This window comes from Xiphophorus maculatus, chromosome 19 (assembly GCF_002775205.1).
Source record: "Xiphophorus maculatus strain JP 163 A chromosome 19, X_maculatus-5.0-male, whole genome shotgun sequence".
In the NCBI taxonomy this organism is placed as follows: domain Eukaryota; kingdom Metazoa; phylum Chordata; class Actinopteri; order Cyprinodontiformes; family Poeciliidae; genus Xiphophorus; species Xiphophorus maculatus.
In genome coordinates, this window is record NC_036461.1 from 21,886,850 (window position 1) to 21,900,148 (window position 13,299).

The window sequence follows — 13,299 nt, forward strand, 5'->3', positions numbered from 1 at the left end:
TGATGGCAAATAAACAGTTTCCCTGTAATGTTAAGTTGTTTTTCCACCAATAGCTCATTTAGCAGCGGGTTCATGAGATTGATTGACAGAGTTAAGGCTCTCCTCCTTGCTCTGATTGGTTGTTTTTGGTTGGGAGCTGGGCAGATCGCAATAGCAACACAGGGAAGAGTTGGAGAAATTTTTTTTTTCCACTTATCTGTCTGAACATGGTGAGAGTTTTAAATATGTAAAAATCATTTTTTTAAATAAATCTCATTTTTTAAGGCTGCAGTATGCAGCCTTAAGCAAGATAGGAGCCATATTTTTGTACAAATCTACAATCCTTGCAGAAGATTTAAAGGGACAGTCCTATGTGTTTTCCAGGCACAACTTAGTAACTATTTTACCTTCAATTGTTAAAAAAATGCCATACATTTCAAATATGACTTAAAATTTGAAATTTTAATGAAGGAATTATATTATAATATAATATACAGCTAAAAAAATATTGATTTGGCATAGTACTGCCACTTTAAGAAGTTCAATTTAATTTAATTTTATTCAAATTTTTGGTCCAACTGAACAAAGTCACACATTTCAAATCTGTTTTCAAAATTAGCCTTTGGACGCGAACGTCCACGTACATAAACATGCAATTACCGAGTTTATTCTGACCACTTTAAATAGGCCAACGTGTATCACAGTTCTAGAGGTAACGTGTGGTTGTTGCCATGTGAGGCTGATTAAAGGGGGGAAAACAGAAGGAGAGAGCAAACACACAGAACTGTGGCACAGAAGGGAGGGATTAGTAAAAAGGACCAGGCAAGCTGTTGGCGCTGCAAACTGAAATCACTGACAGCCTTGTAACGGAGAAGTATCATGACATTCTTGTTCGCCACTTTAAGCTGTGTTTTGTCTAAAGTGTCACATAATCAAACGTAGGTTTGCTACACTGCAAAGAAGTCTGCGATGTACTTGGGTGTGGCAACAAAACTAATCTGAAGTTCGTCCGTCTCGGGGGAAGGAAAGCAATACATATTGTCATTCGTAGAATCAGAAGTGCATCTCGCGGCATGAATAAAACGCTGAAAAAAATCATAATGTGTCTACAGCTTTGGCACATCACACGGTGTTAGCCCACTGGAATGATTTGTTTTAGCAACCTTGAGCGATGAGAGCGGCGTAAAACACGAGAAGAAGCAAGTCACAGAAGAGTCTGAGAGAATAAATTTTCCTCATCTTCCCAAACGGTGAGGCAGCATATAGTTGTGGTAAAGGTCACGCCATGCCAGTGGTAGAAAAGTGTTTTGAATTCAGCAGAAATGATGAGGAACCAGTGTTTCAGCGCCCAGAGTAAATTCTTGGATAGGCTGTGCATATATATTTAGCAATCCACTCACATATTCATCGAGCAATTATTTGAATTTTAAACAGCAATGTCTCTGAATGTTATGGAGCGTTATCGAGTGCAGCGAGCGAGGCAGCTTCTTGTTCCCACTGGACATTGAAAGTGATAATGCATAAACACACTCACTGTAGGTTTCCCAAGTGATTCCAATTTTTTAATTTTTTTTTAAGCCCTGACCTTCACTCTGCCAATTTTGGTGAGTTCCAGTTCCTCTCTATGGGCTTGATAGTTAAAAAAGGGCTTACATACAATAAAAAATACAAATATAGTTAGAAATGGGACATTTTGTTTTGCAGAGACTTAAAAAATTATTGATTGGCCTTGACCTTTTTCACTTTTTGTCAGAATATCTAAGATGTATTTTACTTTGATTTTATGTCGCAAAGTAATACAACATGAAGAAGGTATTAAAATAACTTTTATTTCAACAAATTTTAAGTAAACAGAGATCTGAACAGTATTGACTTATATTCAGATCCAACCATTTTGGTGTCTACAAACATTGAATTGTTCTCTCATCTGACGGGAGCATCAATCAAAATGAATCAATTTCGATTAATTTAATGACTGTTTTAATGTAATCGATCACATTTTTCCATTTTTTTCTTTATTTTTAATTTTTATTTTGTTACTTAGAAGATTACCATATCAGAACTCTTGCATTTGCGTGCTTCTGGTACAGCCATAAATCTGGCACACAAGCTACATCTGCAAATAACAGAGCTGAACAAAACTGCTTCTCTTGGCCCAATGGGGCCACTAATTTTTGCTTTAAAAATTATCTGATTGGACGCTGGAAAAGACTATTGTTGCATTTATGTTGTGCCAAAAGGAGCTAGCCTATTAGCGAAGCTATTCAAGCCTAAAATAGCATCTCAAAGCTAAACATATAGCAGCGACACAGTCATCCCAAACTAATGTCAGCGTTCAAAGCTGAATGGCAAAATAATACTTTGCACCATTCTGATGGCTGAAAACCTTAAATATTGGTAAATAACAATAAATCTTTGTCGAGCTCATATTTCTATTTATTCAATAATTAAGCCACAAAAATGGTTTCTGAATTGAAAATGTTGCTCATTTTATCAATATATGTTTTTGATTAAATTGCATTTAATTGAGATTAATTACACGTACCTCGCAATTTATTTGATTAAAGATTTTAATCAAGTCCTACCACTTCTACAAATGCAAAAAGGGATTTTGCTCGACTTTCTTTCAACAAGAGCTGTAACGGCTCTTGGCAGATTCTCCAATTGAAGGTCTGGATATTATTTGAACACCATACATGATTTTTATTCCACTAAAATTCCAATAAAACATATTAAATCTGTGACTATAATGAGGCAAAATGTGGAAAACTTTCTGGGATGTGAATACTTCGCAAGGTGCTGGATAGCAAAGATTTAAAATGCTTCAGTATTTTAAAGTTTCATTGTTGAGCATGTAAATGTTTATTCCTATTTTCTGTTCATCTCTGGTTTAAATAAAGTTGCTAAACATTTGTGGCTGCACCCCTTATCTGAATATTGTCAAAGATTTTTGATCCCCATATCAACTGCATAAATGTGTTTGCTTACCCGTCTTGATGTGTTCAGTAACACACAGCCAGAGTCGTCGGCATCTAAAGACAAAATGAAAAAAAAAAAAACCATTTATAAAACAGTGTTAATTTCTAATTTTCTCCATTTCTAGACAATCAACAGGTGGTACTTGTTTACTATAAATGACATTACCGTAAACTTATTTAATCAGGGTAAAAATACTTGTTAAGCATTTAGCAGATTGGTTAATTTCTTGTTGACGTACGTAGGTAACAAACTTATTTGGATTTTTATCTCCAGGGGGGAAAAAAAAACAAATAAAAAAAACTGAAGTAATAGTAAGTCATAGAAACATTTTGAGTTCTGTCAGAAACAACAAAAATGCATGGGGTCTAGTTTTTTGTTTTACAAATCAAACTATATTTGACTTGTATATGAGGTGCTTTTAGTTTTATGTCACGTAGCTGTGGTCATGCAACTCCTGGCTCTGTAGAAGAGTGGTAGCCAACTATTTATCACTGAAAATAAAACAGCTTTGGCTCCCCAGACACAAGTCAAAGCTGCAAGAAAAAGAAAAAGAAAATTGAAAGCAATAAAAAACTTTTCCTACGACAGAGGAGCAAAGCAAAGTTCGTAACTGCTTGTGGCTCCTTTGCTTCCCTGGAGAGCCCTAGAGAAAGGTTAAGAAACATAAAATATGTGAATATGTGCCGCTTGAAAGGTCTCTGCATGTCTGAATGTAGAATGGAAAACTGTGTTTTCAATTAAAGAAACACCTTCAAAGATCAATAGACCACTTCACTCAATTGTTTAAACTTGTTTAAATATTAAATATTAATGCCATTTTTCTTGTGCTCTCCTTGTGAATTTTTGTGACTGTTATTTAGAAGTAACAATATAAAGCACATCCAACTCTGAGGGCTTTGTTTCTCCAACATCCACCCAAAGCTACACCTCTGCTGCCTGTTAGGCCCAATATGGAGCTAAATTAGGGCCATAAAGTTTGTTAAATAGAAAAATGTTTGTAACTGAAGCATTATTTTGAAACTGAAAAAAAAGATTTGAAACTAAATAAAAAGGTCTGACTGAAATATTCTTTTGAAAGTGATAAAAAAAAAAGTTTGAAACTGGTCCCAATTTAGCTCCATACATGTCCCCATCTCATCTTTACCAGGCTCTATATTATAAAAAAAAATCCACTCAAGTGGACAAAAGAACACAATAAAATCCACATTGTCATTATTAAGCAAAGGTGAAGCAGAAGTGGAAAAGCCATCTGTGAAAAATCAGGAGCAACCTATGATTCAGTAGCTTGTAGCAACATTTCCTTAAAGTAGTCATTATCTGCACAGCTTTAGTCTCTTATTTAATTGTGGAGGAATTTTGACCACCATTATTTATACAACATTAATACATCCAATACTTGATGTAGTTTCAGCCAAAGTTTGCTCTCATTTGACAAGTGAAAACCTTTATGTACAGAGGAGTTCCTAGACTCCTGTCTCATCTACCACCAAGTCTTTGTTGTAAAAGTCTTGTGGTTGTTGGAATCACCACTAATAATGGTCTTTCACGTTTTCCACATGTGAATACTCTTTCTCCCAGTAGAATAAAGTGCTTCAGATTGTTTGGGAATGGACATTTTCCCCTTTACAGATGAAGGGGCAGAAACATTTGTGTCCTTAAAGTCATTGGTTGTGTCTTTCCTGCTTGGCTTTGCGTTAACACACTCCAGTTGCTGATCAGATAATCTAGCACTTTAATTAGCATCATCTGGCTCTCTTTTCTGTTCTGAATCCTCTGAAAGCAGCCGGTTGGGTTAGACGAATAATAGCAGCGTATGGTTTGTTGTGCGTTTTTGTACACCTAATTGTTGATATATACATATCTATATCTATCTATATCTATAGATATATATATATATATATATATATATATATATATCATTATAAACATCCATCATTATAGATCTATATCTATATATCTACATAGATATATAGATATACTGTAGATCTACATATATCGATATATTTTTATTTTCTATATCTATATAGATATCAATATCTATATAGATCTAATGTATATCTATATCGATATAGATCTATATAGATATACATTTATATATATTGATATACAGTATATATAAATATAGAACTCGGGGACTCTGGCCTCCTCCTACAGGTCAAATCTTTGAATGTTGATCTCTCCATATTTTCCGGAAGCAACATAGTGGATATAAATTTTTTTGTGTAACCAAGGCTAAGTACACACAACACACAAAAGCAACTCCAATACGATTTTTTGTGCAACCGATATCTGACGTTTTCATGGCAGCTTGAACGGCCCAATTCCGATTTTTTCATCCCCAAAAAATCGGATCTGTGCCACTTCCATATGTGGGACAAAATCAGTTACATATACAATAGTTCTCAAAGTGCCTGCAGTATGAACGGTCACCACATGGGTCATAATTCTGCACCAGAAGAAGCCAGACGCAGTAAATTCGGATGTAAACAATGGCTGAAAATGATAAATATGAAATTATGAAAGGTGTCACTGAAGAGCATCACATCACAACTCCACCACTCTTAGCTCTGACTACACATCCAGACTTCTCTACAGAAGTTGCTCCACAAAATGTTGTTGCTATTAGTTGTGTTTTCTTTTTATTAGCTTTTTCTTCTCATAATTTTATGACGATACTGTTTGCTCTGAATAACTTTATAATTGATCCATAGATGGTGGTTACTATTAGTAAAAGTGCAGTGTTGTTTGATGTTATTGATCATCTTCTACACAATCTGGACGCTTTGGCATCTTAAATGGTTCACACAGAGGTCTGCTGTATTTAATTAGTCATTTCAGCAAAACAACTGGAATTGAGCATCTAGTTGTGCCATATGAACGTAGCTTTAGTGTTGCTCTGTGATAGACTGGTAAGCTGTCCAGGGCGTACCATCCCTGTAGAACGTAAACAGTGAACTACATCCTTTTGTAAGCTTCCAGTCATTGAAAAAGTTAAAAGAAGTTATACTTCTAATACTTTCATTTTATCCCCTAACAAAGAAATGAAATGGATTTAGCTAGGACTTTTCCAGTCATAAGTACCCACTAATAGAACTTCACATTTGAGTCAAGTTCTCCAAATTGCACTGTCAAACACACACACACACACACACACACACACACGCATTCACCAATATGCAGAAAATACACAAAGGTAGGCAACCTGGATTTAAGTGCCTTGCCATGCGGCACATCGGCAGGATTCGACCCCACAATCCTCTGGTTAAAGGACACTTACTCTACCCGCTGAGCCATAGTCAGACCTAAAATCCAGAGATTTATGTCAGAGAAAATAATGAAGAAGACTTAAAAGATGACCTGAGTCACTGGGTTCCTAAAACTCCTCAACATAAGCTGAGTTTTTTCTAAGCCATTTTTTTTTTTTGGCTCAAGTTAACGTTTAATGCAAATCTAGTCATAAAAACCCGTTCTGCATTTGCATTAAAGAGCATTTCTCCGAAAATTAACATTTAGTCATTCCAGTAATAAATCAAAAAGTACAAGAACAAGCGAGTGAGCCAGCAAAGGAAAAGAAGAGAGAGAGACCCCTTTTTCTAATGGGGATGAAAATGTCAAGAGGCACGTTTCTAAACGCACTCACTGAACAGAGATTGGACTTTCTCCATTGATAAGGCTCTAATGCACATCTCTGCAGAGTCGAGGCAAGTCCAAAGATAAAGTACAAAAGGCTTGATTTTTCCCAGTGTTAAAAAAAAGAATGAAAAGAAACCTTTTATGTTGGAAAACAATACAGAGACAAAGCGAGGGAACGAGGTTTTTGGCATAATTCAAGTCGCCTTAACTAGGCCGCCGATTCTCATAAAACAATCTTCCGTCACCATTACATAACGCAGTTACCGACATTTGCCGAGGGGAGGAAGTTATTGGGTTACCATGGGGTTTCCTCCTCTATGTCATGTGATGTTCTGCAGGCTCGACGTGGAAATCAATCGGAGAGAAACTCCTCCAGATCTACCCCCCGACCCCCCATCCAGATTAAACAGGGAAATAAACCTCAGCGAAGGTCGAGGATATATTATCAATAACCCAGGTGACAAGAGAACATGTTTGATCTTAAGTTTAACAGAAAATGATAGCGGGCTTTGATAGTCACACCGAATACCTTGCCGAGATAAGCCTGCAGGCGGTGGAGTGGGGGGAAAAAAGAAAAACCCCAACCGTTGCCTTTCAGTGATGAAACAGTGGCAGGGGCCACGTGCTGTGTGCAGTGGATTTTGTTCATCAAAGCCTTACAATCAAAAAGAAAAAAAGAAAAAGAAAGCACACGGCATGGCTGATCCTCTTCCAGTCAGGGAGAGGGGGGAGTGAGGCTCTAATTGCCATCAGGCGGCAGCCGCGGGGAGATATTCATATATTCATATAAGATTACCTCATCCAAATGATCACCTCCGTCTAATGGTTTCTGTAGGACTCCACGTACCGAGTGGCTTAAAGTAATCCGGGAGAGGTTTTTTGGGGGGCGTGGGGTGTTCAGATATCAGAGAGGGAGAAGTGTTAACATGTGACACAGGTCGGTTCATTATTTGATCAAGGTGGCACTGAAACTGTTCGGTCGCGGGTGCTGTGTAATCTTAGTGTGGAGTGTCGTGTAATTATCTTTACACAGAGGCGCAGGGAGGTGACTAAGAAGTGCTGATAGGACGCTCCTTCTAACAGAGAAGTGTTGTGTAAGATGTGTTGGGAAGCTGGCTGGAACAGAAAGATTGAAATATTTCAGGTATTATAGCCGGTTTGATTATACACTACACATATACTGTAGTTATGTGTAAATAATCATGTTCTAATGTTCACACAATGAGGACTTTGGAAGGATATTAGAGGGGCAGAATCATGTGTTTTCCAGAAACATTGTGTCAAATTATAGTGTTATCAAGTAACTATGTTACCTTCAGTTATAAAAATGCTACATATCAAATATCACTTAAAGAAATTTGGCTTCGTAATTTAGCGCCTTGAAATTGGGCGCCTGTCTTTTTAAGAAACTCCTGCTCTTTCTGAAACTCCGCCTTCAGGAAGTCATCAAAACATGGCTCCTCTATTAACCCTTTGCCAACATTTTTACCAGTGTTGCACTGAGATGTAGCTCCTATAATGAGCTCAGCAGATGCTATGTTCCACCGGGTGTTTGCTAATTGCTGCTGGCTAGTCTGAAGGAGCTGAGTGAAGAAGTTGTGGGGGAAATTTGGAAGTCGTTATTCCAAGGATGAGCTTTGTCCTCAAAGGCGGGGCTAGGTCCACCAGGCGTTTTGCACAGCTGAACGGTTGCCATCGGAGATTAAAGGATTTCTCAACCTTTCATTACGGAATCAAAGCAAGAATCCATGTATGTTTTAGATGAGAACATAATATTATAATATGATGCAAAGCTCAAAACATTAGATTTTATATAACACTGCCCCTTTAAATGAATATTAATTATTATTTTTCGAGTTAAGATGTAGAGTCCTGCGTATATTGCCAAAACAACTGGGTTGAATTGAGTTCTAAAGAGAACATGTCGAACAGATTTCAGTACTTGTGGAATTTAACTCAATAGACTATTAATATGTTTGGTCTACTTTGAATGAAATAAATAAATTTATTTAATATGGCCAAAAACTAGTCTTAAAACTGTCAGTCATGCTCATGTATGTGCTGTTCAATGTGCTAATGGCAGAGAAACAACTTACAATTACAGAAAATGGTATCTTATCTGCTGTCATCGTTTGCTATGCCACATAGCTTTCACAAAAGGCTCTGCTAAGGGAAACTAGCTGTAGTGCAGCAGAAAGCAACGATGAACAGCAAATATACGAGCATTATTGACAGCGCTCACACCCTTCTCCTGGCTCTGATTGGTTGTTTCTTACCGTAAGTGGTGTATTTCTGCAGATGGCAGTCGGACCACAGGGAAGAGATAGAATAGATTGATTTTTTCACAGATTGTTTCATGTTATACTGTCACGACATAGTGACAGTTTTAACCATTATTATTTTTAAAATATTGTTTATAAAAGCTAAATACTGCAGCTTTAATGTGCGTTTACACAAGAACTAAATAAAACTTTCTAAAAAACATTTTTAAAACTTTAGTCTTTGCTTCTACTTACTACTTTTGCTCTCGACTAAAAACTACCATTTGGATTCTTAGAGCTGTGAGAGCAAACATTATTAAACGTAGCACACGTTTAACAGCTAAACCCATAAAGGGATGTAAAAATAAGAAAAATAATCTCTAAAACCCCTAACCAGAAAAACTTGTGAAAACATTTAAAAAAGACTATTAACTTCAACTTTTCCTAGATATTTCACTCATGTTGCGTCAACTCAATTTAAAATCATTCCCGGCCACACAAGCAGAAATCATGTTTCATTGTTTGCAACTCAATATGAGATCATTGTTATTAACCTTTTCCTTTCAAACTCAGCCTTCACATTCTCCGCTGGGTGCAGGTCAGGAGCCCCTCCAGGCCAGTCCAGTTCACAGCAGTAAATGCTGCACTCAAACAAGGTGACAATAAGCAGAAATGTTCCTACCGTTTTATGCTTCGTCATTTTCAAAAACCCTGTCGGCTCTCACAAACGCTCCATTTACACTTAAACATAATTTTCTCTGAAACTGTTTGTTGTGTTGCGGGGCGTTTGGTGGAAGCCAGTATTCTTCAGTGGTTATTAATCCCCACATAAGCACAAACTAATATTGTGCTTGGAAACTTTTATAGTCAGCGCAGGGCAGAATTATGTCATCTTGCAGCCTGGTACCGAATACACCCTGGAGAGAAATCTACACACAACTTGCACAAACACAGGCCTGTCACGAATATTGTTGGACAATAAATTTTCCCAGAAGTTATTGCGATGAACAATAAAATTATTTTAAGATCACTTTCATTTAATCAGTAATATAGTTCTGTTTGAGAAATGTTAATTAATGTTAATTAATAACTTCCAACCAAAAATGTAGTCATAATTGGATTTTGTTTCATTAAACAACAGAAAGTAAACCATGACTGAAATAAAATACACATTTAAGTGTACAGTGTACATTTGTGTTCAGCCACATCAAATCTGTCTTTACAGTTACACTTTACACAGATCAATAGAGAGGAATCGATTATTGGAATAATCGTCAAGTAATTTAGAAATCGATCAATAGTTAACTTAAAGTCAGAGCAGTAATTAAGCCTGGACATTTCAGACACATTATAGATAAAAAAAACTTTGTTTTACCTTTTCTCAGTTAAAATTTTGTTTTAAAAAAAGAAGTATCTTAAGAACCTTTAGCTATCCAGTTATTAATCTGTTAATTCAAAAAAGAGATCAGTCCTACACCATATTGGTATCCATCAGAAAGGGATGATTTTTTTCATATGTTGATGTTATAATTATTTTTTTGCTGTTTTTTACTACAAAAGATCAAACCTTCTCTGAAAATTTGCCATGTTACTGTATTTTAGGCAATGTAATGTTTATTTTCTTATTTAAAAAAGGAACATCTATTATATGTTTATTTGCATCTTTCGATGCATTTCTAATATTGTATAATAAAAACTTAAATGAAAAATATTCAGAATTCGCCAATTTCTTTATTTGATTAATTGGCGAATCATCACAATATTTGATAGATTAATTAATAACTAAAATAAGCATTAGTTTCAGCCCTTTTACCACTCTTTGTGTGTGATTAGTCAATAATCTTTGTGGTTGATTATTAATATGGACTAATCATTTATTGTAAAGTTTGAATAAAATAATATACTGGAAACCAGATTTGCAAAAATTAGATTTGAATAAAATTTAACACCAGCAGAAAGAAGGGTGGTAGGAAACAGAAAGATGTACCTGAAGTTGGACTGAAGAATGAAACGGCATCTTTTGTTCTCACTTAATAACTAAAGTATTTTATTTTCAACAGTATTGCTTTTCTAACTAATCAGGATGGGAGGAAAACGTTCTGCTCAAACACACACACACGCGCCCTGCACACACAGGGAACACATTCCAGGACTCATTTGTTGATGCAGAATAATGAAATAGATTGGCATAGGAAAAAACATAAAGGTATGCAAACAGCAGGGGGAAATCCAGAGACTCAAAACAAAGCCCACTAATCAGCATTCAGTCGCGCTGTCAGTGAATAACGCTGTGAAAATCTACCAGCAGGCTGTGATGGGCATCACAAACATCCTGCACCTGCAGTGGAGATGTTTTCAACTCATTACAGTTACACAAAGCCGACAAAGACATGTGGTTTCAACCACTGGATTTATTCCTGTAGTGTGCTTTTATTAGAGGTGCTTAATGCACAGATTTAGTCTCATGTTGCCACTGATGCTAACTCTAACTAGCATAACGAATACATCTAAATGCCCCACATGGGGTAAGTGTGATAACCACTGCACAAAAGACGCATGTTGCACAAATCTAATTGTCTAGAGAAACAGTTGTCATAATTACTGTATTATGTTAAAATGAGTTAAATTCAACCTGAAATAAATAACTTGACCTAATATGAAGGCAGAAGAACCGTCCTGTCAAACTACGTCGCTGTAGTTTCACTTCTTTTTTTGTTGTTGTCACAAATGTTTCAGATCAAGCGAATTTAAAAAGTAATGTAATAACATCCAATACTGAAAGTAATAATTTCATTTATGAAGATAAAAAGCTTATGAGCAAAATTATTGTCCACTGTTAGATCATGTATGAAGCCCAATTTGCAACATGTTTTGTAAATCTCATTACTGCGACACTAAAACAAATGAAACAACAAAAACAGAAATAAGTAAAATTTGTAATTAATGGGGAAATACTATAACTGGAATTATATTGTAGGTTTATTAAACTAACTAAAACATACTGAAATTATAGATGTGATAACCTTGGTTTTTGTGTTTGTGAATCTGTTTATTGGCTATTGAAACTGATGTGAAATAGATATTTATTTTCATATAAGCAGTTTACGTCAAACTACGATACTCCATGTTCCTTCCAGTCTGCAAAGTGGTGAGAAATGAGAAAACACCAGTCAGTTCAATAATAATTGAGTCCATTTGAAAACGTTATCCTCTGTTGAGCAATCATTATCTAATCAATGTATACATAATGACAATGCAATATTTTGACCTTTTTGAATGCTTCACCTAAAAATTAACCAAAGCATGAAAAAACTAAAACTGCTACAAGAACTAATAAAAACTAAACTGAAACTAAAAAATATTTAACTAATAACGACTGTTAAAAACCAGCAAACACACAAAAAACTAACTATAACTAACTTCATTAGACAAGCAAAAAGTCACAACAAAATAAAAGTAAACTATAAAAAAAAAAACCCAAAACTATTAGAACGCTGTTGCAGAATTCACTTATGAAATTTCTGTAACAGTCCAGCTTTGACAACATGAAGTATGCTAAAAGATCTGAAAAAGTAACAAATGTTCCCAAGGAAAGATGAGAAACAAAGTCATTGACATCGATCAGACTGGAAATGCTTCAAGGCTCTGGGACTTGAGTGAACCAGTAGGATCCGACACAGAGGTGAACCTTGTCAGGAGTGACCCGCTGGCCAGAACTGCTGATGACTCATCCAGGAGGTCACTAAAGGTCACACAACATCATCAAGCACTGCAGGCCTCCGCGTTTAATTCTGTTTTGGGATTAATAAAATAGGTTTTCAATTTAATTGAGAAGAAAATAATGGACTCAGTTGTGGTCAGTGTTCATCTTTCAAACATAAAAAAAAAAAAGAAAAGGAAAAGACTTGGCAAAAAAAATCTCAATCGTCTCCTAGACCTTTAAGAAAAAAGTCTGTGGACTGAGGAGAAAAAGTTGAACTTCTTGGAGGCTGTGTGTCCTGTAACTCAGCATTTCAGAAAAAGAACAGCAAACATGGTGGTGGCAGAGTGATGATGTGGGCTGCTTTGCCTCTTTAGCACCTGGACGACGAGTCGTATTTGATGGAGCCATGAAATGTGTTTTTACAGATTTGAATGTGAATTTCAACAGAGAATCAATGTCTGAACTCAACAGAACTAGAATCATTTAGGGAAGCTAAATGCCCCTCCCCCATCAGGCCTGGATTCACTTTAAGTCTTTATTTATATGCCAGAAAATAATGACGTGAAATTAATCAGTGTTTAGCTGACAAATGTGTTATCCCTATTATTATCTGTCTTTAACTAAAATGAAGCTCTAATTTATCCCTTTTTTTTCCTAAACATTTTCAGCTGCTTCATTCTACAAGGCACTAATTCATTCAACACTAGATATAAATATATTTTCAACAGGGAGCTCATTTGGTCA

General features: G+C 35.9%; 1 protein-coding gene across 4 annotated transcripts in view; it reads right to left on the reverse strand.

Annotated features, from left to right (window-relative positions):
• The window catches only part of slc4a11 (solute carrier family 4 member 11), a 142,221-nt gene that overhangs the window by 67,520 nt on the left and 61,402 nt on the right, over positions 1–13,299 (reverse strand). For all 4 annotated transcript variants that reach the window (XM_023352326.1, XM_023352325.1, XM_023352323.1 and 1 more), the window contains exon 4: positions 2,968–3,011. In XM_023352326.1, coding sequence (XP_023208094.1) covers positions 2,968–3,011 — 44 coding nt within the window. The remainder of the gene's footprint in view (positions 1–2,967; positions 3,012–13,299) is intronic.